Here is a 14,314-nt window from a genome sequence, read left to right as displayed (position 1 = left end):
CTTCAGGCTTGGGTGTACGAATTACGAGAATGATTTCCAGAAAATCGATAAAAACCATCCAACAGCGTTTGGCATGTGGATATTAATTCTAAGAGTAAGGTTGTATTTTGAAGGTTGAAAAATTGATTCAATGAGTGCATTTTCCAGCGAACTGGAATCATTGAAATTCGAAACTTTCCTCACCTTTTGCGGCAACCATGGTGCGGCCTCAGCAAGTACCATTTGTGTACTAATTTATTGCGACACGAGCAATAATCTGCAAGGTAGCAAAGACTTAGCCTACCCAAGTAAAAATTGTTCCTATTCCATTTAATGAATAAATGACGTCTTTTTTTATTGCTCAGAAAAGTTTAGAACGTTGAGAATTTAGAGAAATCACGGAAAATAATCTACAAAATCTTTCTTAGTATATGTCCTTTGTTTTTTTAGGGACATTTTGTTATAAAAGCTAGTTCCCACAAAAATATTAATCTCCCTCTAAGTAGCTGCTCTTTATTGTTTGTTGAATGTATGTTCTGTCATAATCGTTATGTTTGTGCGTCCAAGATTTCTTTCCAATTGCCTAGCACCCAGTCGGAAGGTCAAGCCCCTCCGTCGGAAAACTTCTAGAGCCACCACTTATTGGCGCCCTTTTGGTTGCTTTTCCCGGTGGGTTGAAAGGTAGCCAGTCCGCCACTGCCTGGAGGTATAATTAAGATTCTGATATAAAAGAAGCAGCAAGTAAGGTATCTCGTAAAATCATTCCACAGATGCGCTCCCCGGTACAGGAGAAACCGACGCTTGATAGAAAAAGCAATATTTCCATATGAAATATGTGTACCTTAACAGTACTATTGAGTTTGTTGATATGAATTTCTTCAATCAAAACACCAATGTTAGATATATGATACTATTTAATAGTTTCAATAGCTTACCCCAGGTAAGGGAAAGTGACATAATGAGAATAGGTATTTGATGGACTGATAACACCAACGGGGGCGAAGCAAAGACAATTTTTTGGACGGGGTAAAGAAGTAGTTTTTGCTGACAAAAGAGGACGTGTTTCGCTCTTCAAGGGTGTGATCAAAAGATAAATACTGTTATATACTGTTTTTATGCGGTACTGTTTCAAAGTTTATATGCCATACTTTGAAAGTTCAACCACCACAGAAAAGTTTACAATCGTTGCAAAAAGGTCACAGGACAGGAAGAGCATAAAAATTGCTTCTTTTGCCTGGCAAAAAACCTTAATGCGCCGCATCTCCCCTTTGGCGAAGCCCCTGAACATCAAAGTTTGTCTTTTCAGCACTAACCGTTAGTTTATAAGCTTTAAACCATTCCTGTAGCTTCTCGCTCTAACAATATATCTGGTTAAACAGAGCTTTACAATGTTACCCGAAGGCAAAAAGTTTTGTGTCGTCGGGAAATAGTTGCGTCGGTAGCGTGGTTGACAGTGTTTTACTTTTGACAAACATAATGAATACGATTGGTCCTGGGGCAGATCCTTGTGACACACCCTTGTCAATAACAATATGACGAGAATAAATCTTTTCCATTTGCTATTGTGTAATGAATCCTTCTGCTTAGGTAGCTAGTAAACCAACTTTATATTTTACCGCTAGGGCCGTAATGAGAGAACTTATTGAGGAACATAGGATGATCTATCGTTTCAAAGGCCTGAAATATGTCTAGGAACACGACAATTTATGTGATCTGAACTTTTGTAACTTGGTTAATGCTTCTCAATAAAGATGTGGTCGATTAGTGTTATACAAAGCATTAAACCACGAGTTATACCCAAAGTAAATGTGATTATGTGACGGTGGAGAAAAAAACGTTCAAAATGAGACTTTTTGAGTTGTTTCTAAAAACTGCTGAGACTTTGCTTAAAAAACCTAGCTTACTTAAAATTTTCAGACAGGCTATTCAGAATTGGTTACCACACTCCTCAAACCACCATACCAACCCCCAAATTACTGCTGGTACAAAACAGCATTTCACTGGACCCCAAAAAGGTTTTGCTGTGTTAATAATTATGGAATTTTATACTTTGCAAGCTGATGTTGGTAGATTTAGTTCCATATGATTGTTTAAGAACAAAATCGTTGGATTAGGAGCAAGTCAAAAAGAAATATTCCACTTCAAACAGAAAATCTTTAGTAAATATTTTAGTGGGAGTAATTCATTTGATTAATTGATTTAGACCTAAACTTTAAGGTAGGCAAATGTTCCAACAAAATATTTCTGCTTTAAAGCTATGGAGGTTATCTTATGGAAGTATAAATAGTTTATACTTTATTTAGCTGTTATAAATCTCATAATATTATTTCAGTTAAATTTGAAACGCTGTTGCAAAACTAAAGTTAGAGCAAACCATTGACTTCATGTTATCTAAATTGAAAAATGAAACAAACTTTATTTTTTTAGGGAATATTTCCAAAACCAATCATTAAAAAACAAATATTACTTTTTTAATCATTATTTTAAAAAGGTCTCCATCAAAAATATGTTTTGATGCTCTGGCCACCTTTGGCTATTAATGAAAGCTAAAAACTGTAAAGATAAATTTTACTGGGGATAACGAAAAAAGAGGATAACCTTAAAATTCATTAGGTTTACATCTCTTTCTGATAGCTTGAAAGTTTTACTTAAAAGTTCTTTACTTACAAAATCGTTTTTTAATTCGAAATTCAGCCATCCTTTAGATTGCTTTGCTATAAATATTTACAAAAACTGTGCCCAAAAATTTGCTTTTTACAATGTGATGACTCTTGGTGTCACTGTCATGCTACCTGACAGTAGCACGTGCAGTACAGTATTTTACAGTTTTCCTTTATTATCTGGGAAATGATTGTTACTTCTCTGATCACACAAATATGGTTCAAAATTTTTACTAAATAACCTGGGGAGGATGTTGAAAATGTCAAGTGCGAGAAAAAGTTTTCCAGTGCCTTTGTACCAGAAAAAATAGCAATTGAACACAAAGACTATCTGAAAACAATGCCTATCAATAAATCACAGATTTTATACTAACATTTGAACCAAGGACATATTTTAATTAATGGAAAGGCCTCAATATAGAAGGTGGTAGGTTCTATGAATGTTTCTGTGACCTAAATTTCAACATTCAAAAACTTACATGTCTGTATAGGTATTTCTGCTAGTCTGTGTTTGAGGCTACTAACAAAAGTAATACTTTGGCAGTAATTTTTAGTTCTTTCTAAAAAAGGTTACCAAAGCCAAGTTTAGAATTGTTGCCAAGATTAATAAACTAGAAGAGTTATGTTTGTGTGATCCATTGCTTAGGTGACAGAATGCATAAAAAATTAATGCCATAAAGAATTCATAATTCACATGCAGAGTTTACATATAATAGAATCTCGCTCCAAGTGAAAATTTTAATTATCAGAGGTATGTAATTTGATATGTGAAGAAATTCAACAAGCAAAACTATTTTCAGCAAAGTTTACTCTTAGAAGCCTAGATACATTAACGCAATTTATAATTACGAATTCAACAACTTTTATTTTTAATTTATATATGCAGATTATAACATCTCTATTGAAATTTACAAGTGTTTCTTGTTGAGAAAGAAGGCCAGTCTGCAAAGTATGGCAGTTCTTGACAAGATCCTGGCCCGTGCATAGTCATGTTGTCAACATTTTCCCAGATGCAAACCTCCTTTTAGTATCTGTAATGCTTTGGTATGCTTTAGTATATTCTTTAGTAAATTCAGTGTGCAATTGCAATTTTTGGCTTCCAGAACTATACTGACCTTATGCATGCATCTGCCGTACTCTGCCGACTGAAGAAGGTAGTCTTGAAGTTCACTGAATATTTTAACAACACTTCTATGAAGAACTTTGTTTAGTATTGCTTACTCCATTAAAAATAGGGTAACTAATATTTATATGCCCCTTGATTGCTGCAAAAATTCTCAAAAATGTCATATCATAATGAAAGTATGCCTCAACAAAGCAGCATTTTGCCAGTAGATAATTCTCAAAAAGATTTCTGTGTAATTGTCAACAACTAGATAAAAGTACTTGACAACTTTAAGGAAGCCCGTGCAGATCATACTTTGTATACAACGCTTCAACTGCATCGTATACACGGCGAATGGCTTCAACACAGCTTTTCAACATTTTCTGAACTTGTTCTTCGCCAGTACGATTCGCAACAAGGATTAACATATCTCCACGCGAAGGCAAGGTATACATAGCTAGTGTGGCTGCTTTTCTGATCAGCCAAGGATGATACTTTGCAAGACTACGCGTGTAGGCACTTGAGGCGATCGAGGACGCTTTCTCGCAGTTAGAACTTTCCGACAGGTTCTCCATAAATAACATTGTAAAGGACAGAGCTCTGTGCAAACGTAGCAAAGTCCTGGAGCCAAGTAACACTTCATCTGTTTTCTTGTTAACTTCAATTTCGTGCTCCATCATCCTCTCAACGCGTTCATATTTATCTCTTTCGTTGTGTCCATTCCTAAACTTGCGTAGTATTTCGATTTTCTCCTTCACGTCCGAGGTAATGAAGCCAAAAACAGAACCCAACAAATTGAAGAAGATACACAGCTCCTCGTAAGCTGTGATGTACTCATCAATGTGGAGGCCTTTCTCGCTGCAGCTTACCAAAGCTTGTTCCAGGATGTGTATTTTAAACGAATCCTTATCACCTGGCGATTCGTCTGCAGGTTTAGCTTCCACTGTAGTGTCCGCCATCTTTGAAACAAGAAAGGAAAATGACCCTTTGGCCGGACGCGACGCGGAACTGAATTCAGCGAACTATGAAGGCGCATTTGCTCTGAGGTCGGCAGATGGGGTCTCCCCGTTTACTTTTTTCGAGACTTTTAAAGACCCCTTACTCCTTAATCAAAGCCCCCTGTTCCATCGACGAAATCCTTCAACTACAATTTTGGGAGAATGATTTAACAAGTTAAATTTGAAAAATAAAGGTAAGATAATTTAACAATATAAAATAGAAACGAAAGCAAGAGACGCAGAGAAATCGGAAACAGCTTTGGATATCATTTTTAGTAGCATGGTTGGTTGTCTTATGAAATCTTTCCTGATTAATGAACATTAGAGTTAAGATTCAAAGGCCCTTTGTTTGCCTCTTGCTTTCCAGCTCAACTGAAGCTAACCAGTTCTTGTTACGTTGCTGTTATTATCTTTCTGGAAACTTTAGCTGGATAGGAACATGAAAGTTGTCGAAAAGCTGCTATTTGTATGTATTACAACATGGATATGACTTTTATAAGCCCCCTCGGACAACCCCCCCCCCCCTCCCCCCATTAACCCACATCTAAAAATGACCCAAGTTGATAAGCACATAGGGGGCTCATACAAGAATTTCGGTGATGTGTGGATATTTGTCTGTGAAGGCGCATTCTTTGCACCTGTGCAATAACGGCCTGACTTCGGCGTATGGTGAATGTGGTAGCAAAAACTTCCGATATCAAATTGAACTTTTATTTCGTTCGTGTGTACCAATGACCTAAAGGGTAAGAAATTTTTTATATTTCCTTTGTAGCTATGAACCAATGGCTTTTGAGTCTGGAGAACATACAGTAGAATACTGTGAAGTTTACAACTTAGTTTTGACTGTTTGTTTATTCGTTCTTCGCATTTTCATTTTCGTTTCAATTTTTCATTTTCATTTCTGAATTTTCAGGACGGTTTCCCTTCAGTGACTCCGATATTCAAGGGGTCTTGTACTTTAAACGAATTATAATACTAACATGCTTGGAACCAAACAAATAACCTACCTAGTTACCCATCTTTAAATCAATTCATAGGCCTATTATCCAATGATACAAAAAACCCGGCAGGTAATCTAAAACCTGAACCATAATCACTTCAATTCAGATGAAGGTTCAAGTGAAAAGTGGGTCAAATATTGAATTCTAGAGGTGCTTGTTAAAAAGATCCAAACTGTGCTTGCCAGTGGTTATTTTATGGAATTTCAATGTTTGTGGTCCCTCTTTTCTAGTATCCAATTTTCTTCCAAAAAATTTATTTGACCAAGCTTGCTGCTAAATGAATTTGAGTATTATCTATAATATCATTTTTATCTGTTGTGTTCAATTTCAGGTCTAAATTCATTTGGACAGCAAAGTTTTCAAGATGGAAAGTAGCTCATCTGATGAAAATGTTAGCAAGGAAGTGAGATATAAGAAAACAATGAGTGCTCTGGTACAAGCTGGATTGCTAGATCTAGCCTTAAAGACTTCAGAACTGGTCAAACAGAATCAGACTTTACAAAAGGACTTGGATACACTAGAACAAATTGTGGAAACAACATACAGAGTGGTTAATGGGTTATAAAATTAAGCAATACATATTGCATCATTTGTAGTATATTATGTGATACATAATAGGACTTCCATGGTTCATTGTAAATATATAAGATAGTTTCTTGTGATGTAAATTTTAGCAGTTCAATGATTTAGAAAGTGAATAATATCTTGTGTGACCCTTTTTGACAAAGCTCAGAATAGAAAGGGGGTTAGAAAATTATATGTAACGTAATTGGCAGGTTGGCACAAGCAGGATCAGAGAATAAAACCCCCACCTTAAGAATAAAAGAGATGGGGTCATAAATCCCATTAATTTAACCTTTCATCCAACATCACAACAAAACTAGAACAGATTCCTCAAAAAATTTATCAAGGGGGAGGGGTGAATTTGATTGAGAATGTTTTGAGTATAAGGTAGCAAATATGATGGTTTCTGTGTTTTACCAAGAACTTTGTCACTGGCAATGTTCTTTGTTTGCTCTCCTATAAAATCAGCTAAACAAAATAATAGATTTTGATCTTTGTGGGCATCAATAACATAAATGCAATGGAAAAGGGAGCAGCTGATCCCATAAGGGTATAGTCACTTGAAAATAATATAGAGATTGAAGATGTTGAATCTAGTCTTCTTGAATTATTCATCACCATGTTCAAATAGGTACGGCGGAGTATATTTAAATCGATTCAATTGTGCTTTGTGAGATAAGAAGTAGGCATTTATTAGATAAAGTATATGAAATGTTCTCAAGCTTGCAAATCTGTTTAGGAATGCCTGTCAAAATTTTAAAAAAGGAAGCATATTAAAAAGCACCCATAAGTCTCTGAGGTCTCCTTGCTAGTCTTTTATTCCCAAAAACTTTCTGGGCTTTTTGAAACTGTTACTTCTCATTCCAACTTATAGGGAAGTCATTGCAAAGTTAACTGTCCTTAAAACTCTTTTTAATTCCTGGCATACACAACAACAAAGATGTAACAACAAAACTATGTTGGGCAACTTTTCTCATATCTTATAATATTAAAACGTTTATATAAATATATTGCTATGTGCTATACAACTTTACTTGCAGGTCCAGAATTAGCTCATTTACACATAAAAAAACAAAATTGTCACTTTTGTGTTGAGAACAGCAGTTTTAGATCTTGATTCTAAGATCTTGAATTTCTGAATTTCTTCATAAATTTTGGAGCAGTAACCTACTCCAGAGTTTTATTTCAATCATTCTTTCAAACAAATTCAATTAAACAAATTCATTCTTTCAAACAAATTCAATTAAATATGTATGTTGTGTGTGGTACTTCATCCAGAATAACGACAATATAGTCAGCGAATAAATTTAGTACCAGAATGAAAATAAAGTGTTTGATTGCTAAAAACACGACGTTTCGAGCATGTACTCGTTATCAAGTGGCTAGAAAACGTGTTCTCTTTGCTTGGCTCATTTCTTTTCTAGCCACTTGATAATGAGTACATGCTGAAAACATCGTTTTTTCAACGAACAACTATTATCTTTTCATTCTGGTACTGAATTTATTTGCTAACTATATTATCATTATTCTTTCAAACACCTTGTTCAGAAATATCACCTTGCTGAACTTTCAAAAACCTGGGAAGAACCTGTGGCATTCTTTTCAGGATTAGGAATCTCCTTCCAACAGTTACATTAAATTAATTTATAATGCTTTGTTCATGTCCTTCTTACAATATGGTATTATTGTTTGGGGGCAAAGGTTTGATTCTCTTCATATTTTTAAAAAAACTTAAAATTATTTAGAACTATTATCTTTCGTTTATGAATCAAAAAGCTAACTTCAATTTATTTTCATAACTTCTTTTTCCCTAATACATCTATTCATTGTCACGCCACAAGGCAATCAACACGTAGTATGGGGGGAAATTATGGTACAATCTACCTGTAGAAATGAGAAGTACCGCTTATAAATCGTATTAAAAAATTATCTTCTTGAAACTATTTAAAATTAGAGAGCTTTGCAAAATTTGTTGTTTAGTCCTTTAAAACACATAGATTGCTTAAACAAAAGAGGGACCTTCATCTCATTAGTTAACCTACTTTGAACGCTCCTCCTTAAAAATTCTGGTTTGATTTGTACTTTAATTAATATTATTGTTGCATTCTTTAGTTGATTTGTTTAAAATTTATAACTAACTAGCTTTTTAGAAACACCGTAGAATTTGAATTAAATCAAATCTTTGTATCCATTTGGAACAAAACAAGTGGGATAATACCATTAAAAAGGGGAGGATGAAGTTGTTGGACCTGGACAGACTTTGCTATATAAAACCTTATCTGTAAAGTCCACAAGCAGAAAAACAATTAAATTTATAACCTAACTCTAATCACTGTATGTACACTATGTATCTTGAAATATTTGCCAAAACCACTACTTGAAAATATCTTACACAAAAAGGAAAACAGAAAAAGAAACAAACAATATTTCACATCACATTCAATACAATCTGATACAAATTGTTTCAAATGTTGAGTAAATGCTTTTTAATCATCAGCTTCATCTTCTTCTTCATCTTCATTGTTGATCTGGAAGTACCTCAACTCATATGAAGTTTGATTGGAAGCAACAACTCGAAGCCAGTCACGAAGATTGTTCTTCTTCAGGTACTTTTTGGTAAGATACTTCAAGTACCTACAAATGAACACACCAAACATTCTCAAATTATCCATGCAGAATAAGAACACAGAAAAAACCATTTTAAAATAGTTTTTAAATGCCAGACATAATTATTAAGGCAAGAGATCAGTTTATGGGTGATGTATGTTCACATCATTAGAGTGGAGACCTCAGTAAAAAGTTTTTTGTTCATCATTTCACTTGCCATAATTCACAAAATTTCAAATTCACAATACTAATTATAAACATGCAGTGATGCATCTTCGTGTAAAGACACACAGAGTAATCTCAACCAATCATTCTAAATAAAGAGACAATTCTTCAAAATATATATAAAAAGAACTTACAACGTTTAAACGTATTTAAGACAAAAACACATAGCATAATAGCAGAACAAAATATATTGACGTTTGATAACATTCCACTAAAAAGTAGAAATTTCTGTAGCAATTTCCTAGCACTATTGGCAACAGCCACTGTTATACAATTAAGTTTACATCTAAATTCATATAAACCTAGGAAATAAATTTAGTTACCTTTTGGAAAATGGCCTTTCAGAAACAAGGGTCAGCTTATTTTTTGCACGTTCGATAGTTATTGCATCTCCGAAGTTGTTAGTTTTGCCTTCAACCTTGATACGAGTTTGCAGGAAGGTTTCCTATAGGTGAAAAAGAGGGTACTTAGGGAAGTTGGCCCTAAGTACTGCCATTAGGGAAGAGGACCCTAAGGCAAGAGAAAATCAGCAAAACTTGTAAAAAAACCATTGTAACAAGTTGTATGTTTACAAGCTGTATTTTTTGCTACACAGTAACCACTTTTCTTTCAAAATGAATGCAACAGGATTGTTAAATATAAATAAAAACAGTAAATATTTGATACCAAGTTAACAAACTTGGTTATACATAACTATATATCTCCTTGTACGACCAACATTGAGACAGTCTTTGTTTAAAACAAAAAGTGAAACTATCTTTATATAATATATTAATATATATATTGAAAGTCTGCATTCATATGCCTTTACAGGGCGATATTTAAGACAAAGATCAAGTACAAATAATCTAGGCATACTCTGAAAGGACCATTCTACACGTGTCCAGACTAAAAAAGATTTAAAATTGGGTCTGGAACGTGGATGGGTGTTCTTTGCAGTGTACAAAGACCATACATGTTCTAAGTTGAAGTTATATATCTTACCAGATCATCCACCTTCATTATACCATCCTCGACTGGATGAGTACAATCGATGGTGAACTTTAAGATGGTTTTCTTCTTCTGTTGTTTCTTCGTTTTCTAAGCAAAAAAGAAACTGCTAAGTGAAGGAAACCGTCTTAACTTCATTACATTAGTGACATTTAATTTGAGCATCTGGACTAGATTAAATGGCAGTTCGAGTTCCCATCGAAGTGACCACTACTCAACTAAAGAAGTGATAGGGATACAGCATTATAGGAACAAAATGAAGGCGATTCTCGTCAGTTCAGTTAGGCCCGATCACATGCCAAGTAAATTTCATGATCACCAAATCAATATAGGAGTTCCCGAAGTTTAGGAAGCAACATAACGGTCTTATTTATTTCTATATCAATTCATATCTAGACCAAAAGCCTATGCTAAAAGGAAATTTGCTTTACGAATTCTGGCAAAGTCTGGCACTCATATTTTGTTTTTAAACATTGAACTGATCCCACATCTGTAAGAAAACCATATGCTTCGCAACATAGCAAGTCTAAGTGATCAATGAATATCTTTTTAAATGTAAACTTGACATGGTTACTACGATGAAAGTGGCTGCAAAATTTCTCTTACCGGTGCCATCTTGCCTGCAGAGCTAAAGAGAAGGAACGCTTCATGCAACGTGGTCTTTATGAGACCGACGAGGGGTCTGGGCCTGTGCAGGTGACGTCAGTGGCATAAGATAACATGGGATAGGGTTGGGAAACTCTAGAAAAGAAAGGTTCACAGTTTACCCCGAATAAAGGATATTTGACAAGGGTCGACTTTTCTTTTCCAGAACCGAGCTAGCTAATTTAGTTCAAAGCTCGCTGTGTCGTCTGAACTTGGATAGCTATTAAATATCTAAGTCTTTTAAAGTGTCTGCAGTGGTATTGATCATGCTGAATATTCATTCCATATGGGTCGTTAAGTGTAAAAAGGTGATTTGGAGATAACTATATTCAAATGTATCCAGGCTCCTTCATAAGCAAAGATAATAGCTTTGGGCTTACAAGTGCCGCAGCGAAGAAAATTTATAAGAAAATTGCAGAGAAGAAGGGTTCGCAGTCCAATATTATAGAATATATAGCTATGTTGTATTCGATAAAAGTTAACGTTGGACAACAAAGCTTTCTCTGTGCCATGTTTGAATATGCCTTACAGTGTTTGTTCGATACAGACTGGATTGCAAGCAGGATGATTGCTCTACCCATCCCATACCCGGCCCAAAAGTAAATTGCCTTACCCTTGAGAAGATTCATCTTCTCAAAAACAATGTATTCGATTCATACCGATACTTTACGGAAAAAGGAATAGTCCCCACAAAGCCAGGTAATCGTGCTGTCTACAGGAATTTTACAGGCACTTTAATGAAAATTGCTGGGAAGTGGGATCCTCAGGATTGAAGGAAATCCTATTTTCGCTCAATTCGCAAAGATTAGTTACCTTCTGTAAGTTTTTCAAGATTCTTGAAAATTATAACTTGAGAAAAATGCGCAGCAGAAAATTTCCCGGTTTGCCAGTCTGTTTCTGCTTAAAATCCTCGTTTTTTTAAGGTAAAGCAACGTTCAAAATTGTAGCTCAGCCTTAGCTTGTTTTTAATCTTTTCTTACATTTTGACCAATTTTGAGGCTTGTCTAATTCTAGTAAGGAATCTGTATTGGAAAGGAGTTGCTGATTAGTCGATCCAGATTTGATATGCTTTACGTAATAGATGTTTCCCAGTCAGTTGAGCATGATCACCCAGCTGCCCTCACATTTTTTCGCAAAGATTGCATAAATACACGGCCGCCGGAGCCAGGGGGGCAACGGGGGCACAGGCCCCCTTGTTTGCAAAAAGTATAAAAAGTGCCCCTTTTTGATAAAAAAATTCGCGTGGTTTTTTTCAATGCCAGATATTCTACCTTAAGAAACTAAGTAAAATAACATAACTCTGGGCGTTGTTGGAGGACCATTTACTGAATTTCCTTGAATTTTTCTTGGTCTTGATGCAAAAAGCTCCTGTGATGAATGATATCAACTGTGAAGGAGACTCCCATTTTTGCGAGAAAATTTCCTTAGTATATCTTCAACAACAAACGCATTAGTGAAATTTCCGCATCAAGTCCCCGGCGGGCACTGTCAATGTATATCGTGTGTGTTCCTGAAGGTAGAAACTGGACCCCTATCTCTGATTCTGGGTTAAGTAAAATGTACCCTATTGTGCGACTTTGCCAAAAATTGTAAAACTCTTTTCACTGAGATTTTTCAAGCTTGAGCAGGAATTTTTTATACCAATTCATGTTAGAACCATTCCTTTTCTTAAACTTATGTCTAGGCAAGTTAAAAAGCAGAGTTCACTAAATTTGATTTTAACAACAATCCTTTATGGTTCTTAATGTATATTAACAAAACTAAACAGCTGTAAAACTATAACTGCAACATATTGCTTACTTCACAACATTGTGTTAGATGTTTTTATGAAGACATGAACAAGTTGTGTCCCTGCAATGAGGACATGCCAACAGTAAAGGGTTTTTAAACAAAGACTTAAATTTCTTATCTAGGATTAGAACAACATACAAGACTAGATGCTAAATTTTTTGTACTTCAATATAATTCATGCCCTTTTGTGTTTTCTCTGACTGATTAAAAAAGCAATCCTATTTTCAAGATTCTATGTCCCAGAATTCTAGTTTACAGACAGAGTTCACATGTAATACGTTTGATCAACTTACTGAGCCCGCCGGGATCAAGTCTAAGGAGAGTTAAAAACTTGTTCCGTTCATAAGACTGATGAAATAAACCTAATCAATTTTGCAAATTGAATTTTCTATGGCAGTGAAAAATATGTCCGCACCTTCAGCCGATTGCGTAAAGATTACTTAAACATAAAAATTTGTAGCTTTTAAAGAATATTTCGTGGAGGCGAACAAATTTATGTGTTCAAGTGGCGATGGGAAGGCGCGAATACCAAGGTGGACTAAATTGTATATAAAAGTAAGAAATTAAAATCATTATTGGAAAGGGCTTTCGATAAACATAGAGACTGAAACTTTGCTTTGAAAGGAAGGGGGACTGGAATTGGCTTTGAAGTATGACTAAGAATTCGAAAATTTCATTCAGTTCATAATTTGGATTGGATTCGTTTATATTTATTGAGTATAATGCGCTTGCCATAAGTATGAAAGAAGGATGTGTGCCTGCTTCTTACCCGGGGCCGAATTCACCTACGATGCAAATTATAAGGAAAACAAGTACAGCTTATTGTAATAGAGGTATAAATCATAGATGGAAGAAAGATTTATACTCTCAAAAAAACTTGAAGGCCATGAGATGGGAAGCTATACAAATAATTATGATCAAGAGTGCGTGGTCCCTAAATGGAGTAAATAGCCATGTCTGCTTTTAGCGAAGATAGTTCTCACTATATCCAGCATGTTTCATTAATTTTTATAGGTTTCTAAATTACCATGAAATCTGTACCATTTTTGGCACTAACTATTGTTTTTGGAATATATAGTCGTGCCCTTTTTATTCGCTTTGCCCCCCCCCCCCCCCCTGTTCAAACCTGCATCCGGCGGCCTTAAGAATATCAGTGACTTTTTCAGAAAACACCATGTAAGCACAATGGCAATGAAAGAGCTATTTGAGTTTGTCACAGATCCTACAGTTAACGATGAAAACATTAAGGAATACCTGGAGAAAATCCAAGAAAAAGCTGTTAATTGCAGTGTAGAAGACGCGATTCAGGAAATTTGGTGGATGAAGAAGTATTCAAAAAGGCATTCATACCAAGAACTTTAGATGAAGTAATAGATTTTGAGAGGGATGCTATGAAAGCACAAGATGGCACTTCCGAGTATGTTTATTACCCTATGGTGACTGGATTGAAACCAGATCTATCTGGAGCCAAGGAACATCCCAGCATACTTGACACAGAAAGGGGAGATGAAAGCAAAATGGAAGAGATAGAAGATGAAGATATATCTGATGAAGCATCAAGTGCTGAGTCAAATGATGAAGACACTGGCAGTGGTAACGAATAAAAAACAGAGGAAGAAATGTCAAGAAAAGAACACAAGATAGTGAAAGAACAAAACCGGGAAAGAAGAGAGAACAAAATGCCTAAACATGTGAAGAAGAGGAGGGAGAAAATTGGAAAGACAAGAAAACCTAAGAGATAAGTGTAAA

At 35.2% G+C, this 14,314-nt stretch overlaps 2 protein-coding genes and 1 long non-coding RNA gene across 3 annotated transcripts; 1 reads left to right on the top strand and 2 right to left on the bottom strand.

Annotated features, from left to right (window-relative positions):
* Positions 1 to 2,971: 2,971 nt before the first annotated feature.
* LOC148957968 (ceramide-1-phosphate transfer protein-like) lies at positions 2,972 to 4,742 on the bottom strand. Its single transcript, XM_089114098.1, has one exon. It carries the CDS (start codon positions 4,701 to 4,703, stop codon positions 4,035 to 4,037), a length of 669 nt encoding a protein of 222 aa, XP_088970224.1. The 5' UTR covers positions 4,704 to 4,742; the 3' UTR covers positions 2,972 to 4,034.
* A 254-nt stretch (positions 4,743 to 4,996) lies between these two features.
* Positions 4,997 to 6,436, top strand: LOC148957967 (uncharacterized). Its single transcript, XR_016144935.1, has 2 exons — positions 4,997 to 5,485; positions 6,075 to 6,436. It is a non-coding gene; the product is annotated as an uncharacterized LOC148957967 (long non-coding RNA).
* Positions 6,437 to 8,618: 2,182 nt separating this feature from the next.
* Positions 8,619 to 10,797, bottom strand: LOC148957966 (large ribosomal subunit protein eL22-like). The gene is made up of 4 exons (XM_089114101.1): positions 10,736 to 10,797; positions 10,124 to 10,219; positions 9,463 to 9,584; positions 8,619 to 8,941 (listed from the first exon to the last, which is right to left on the bottom strand). Exons 1-4 carry the CDS (start codon positions 10,742 to 10,744, stop codon positions 8,794 to 8,796), a joined length of 375 nt encoding a protein of 124 aa, XP_088970227.1. The 5' UTR covers positions 10,745 to 10,797; the 3' UTR covers positions 8,619 to 8,793.
* Between the last annotated feature and the right edge of the window lie 3,517 nt (positions 10,798 to 14,314).

Source organism: Rhopilema esculentum, chromosome 19, assembly GCF_057945365.1.
Source record: "Rhopilema esculentum isolate cy_ngs chromosome 19, ASM5794536v1, whole genome shotgun sequence".
In the NCBI taxonomy this organism is placed as follows: domain Eukaryota; kingdom Metazoa; phylum Cnidaria; class Scyphozoa; order Rhizostomeae; family Rhizostomatidae; genus Rhopilema; species Rhopilema esculentum.
The sequence above is the reverse complement of the archived record's forward strand: the minus strand, read 5'-3'. Positions and strand labels throughout refer to the sequence as shown.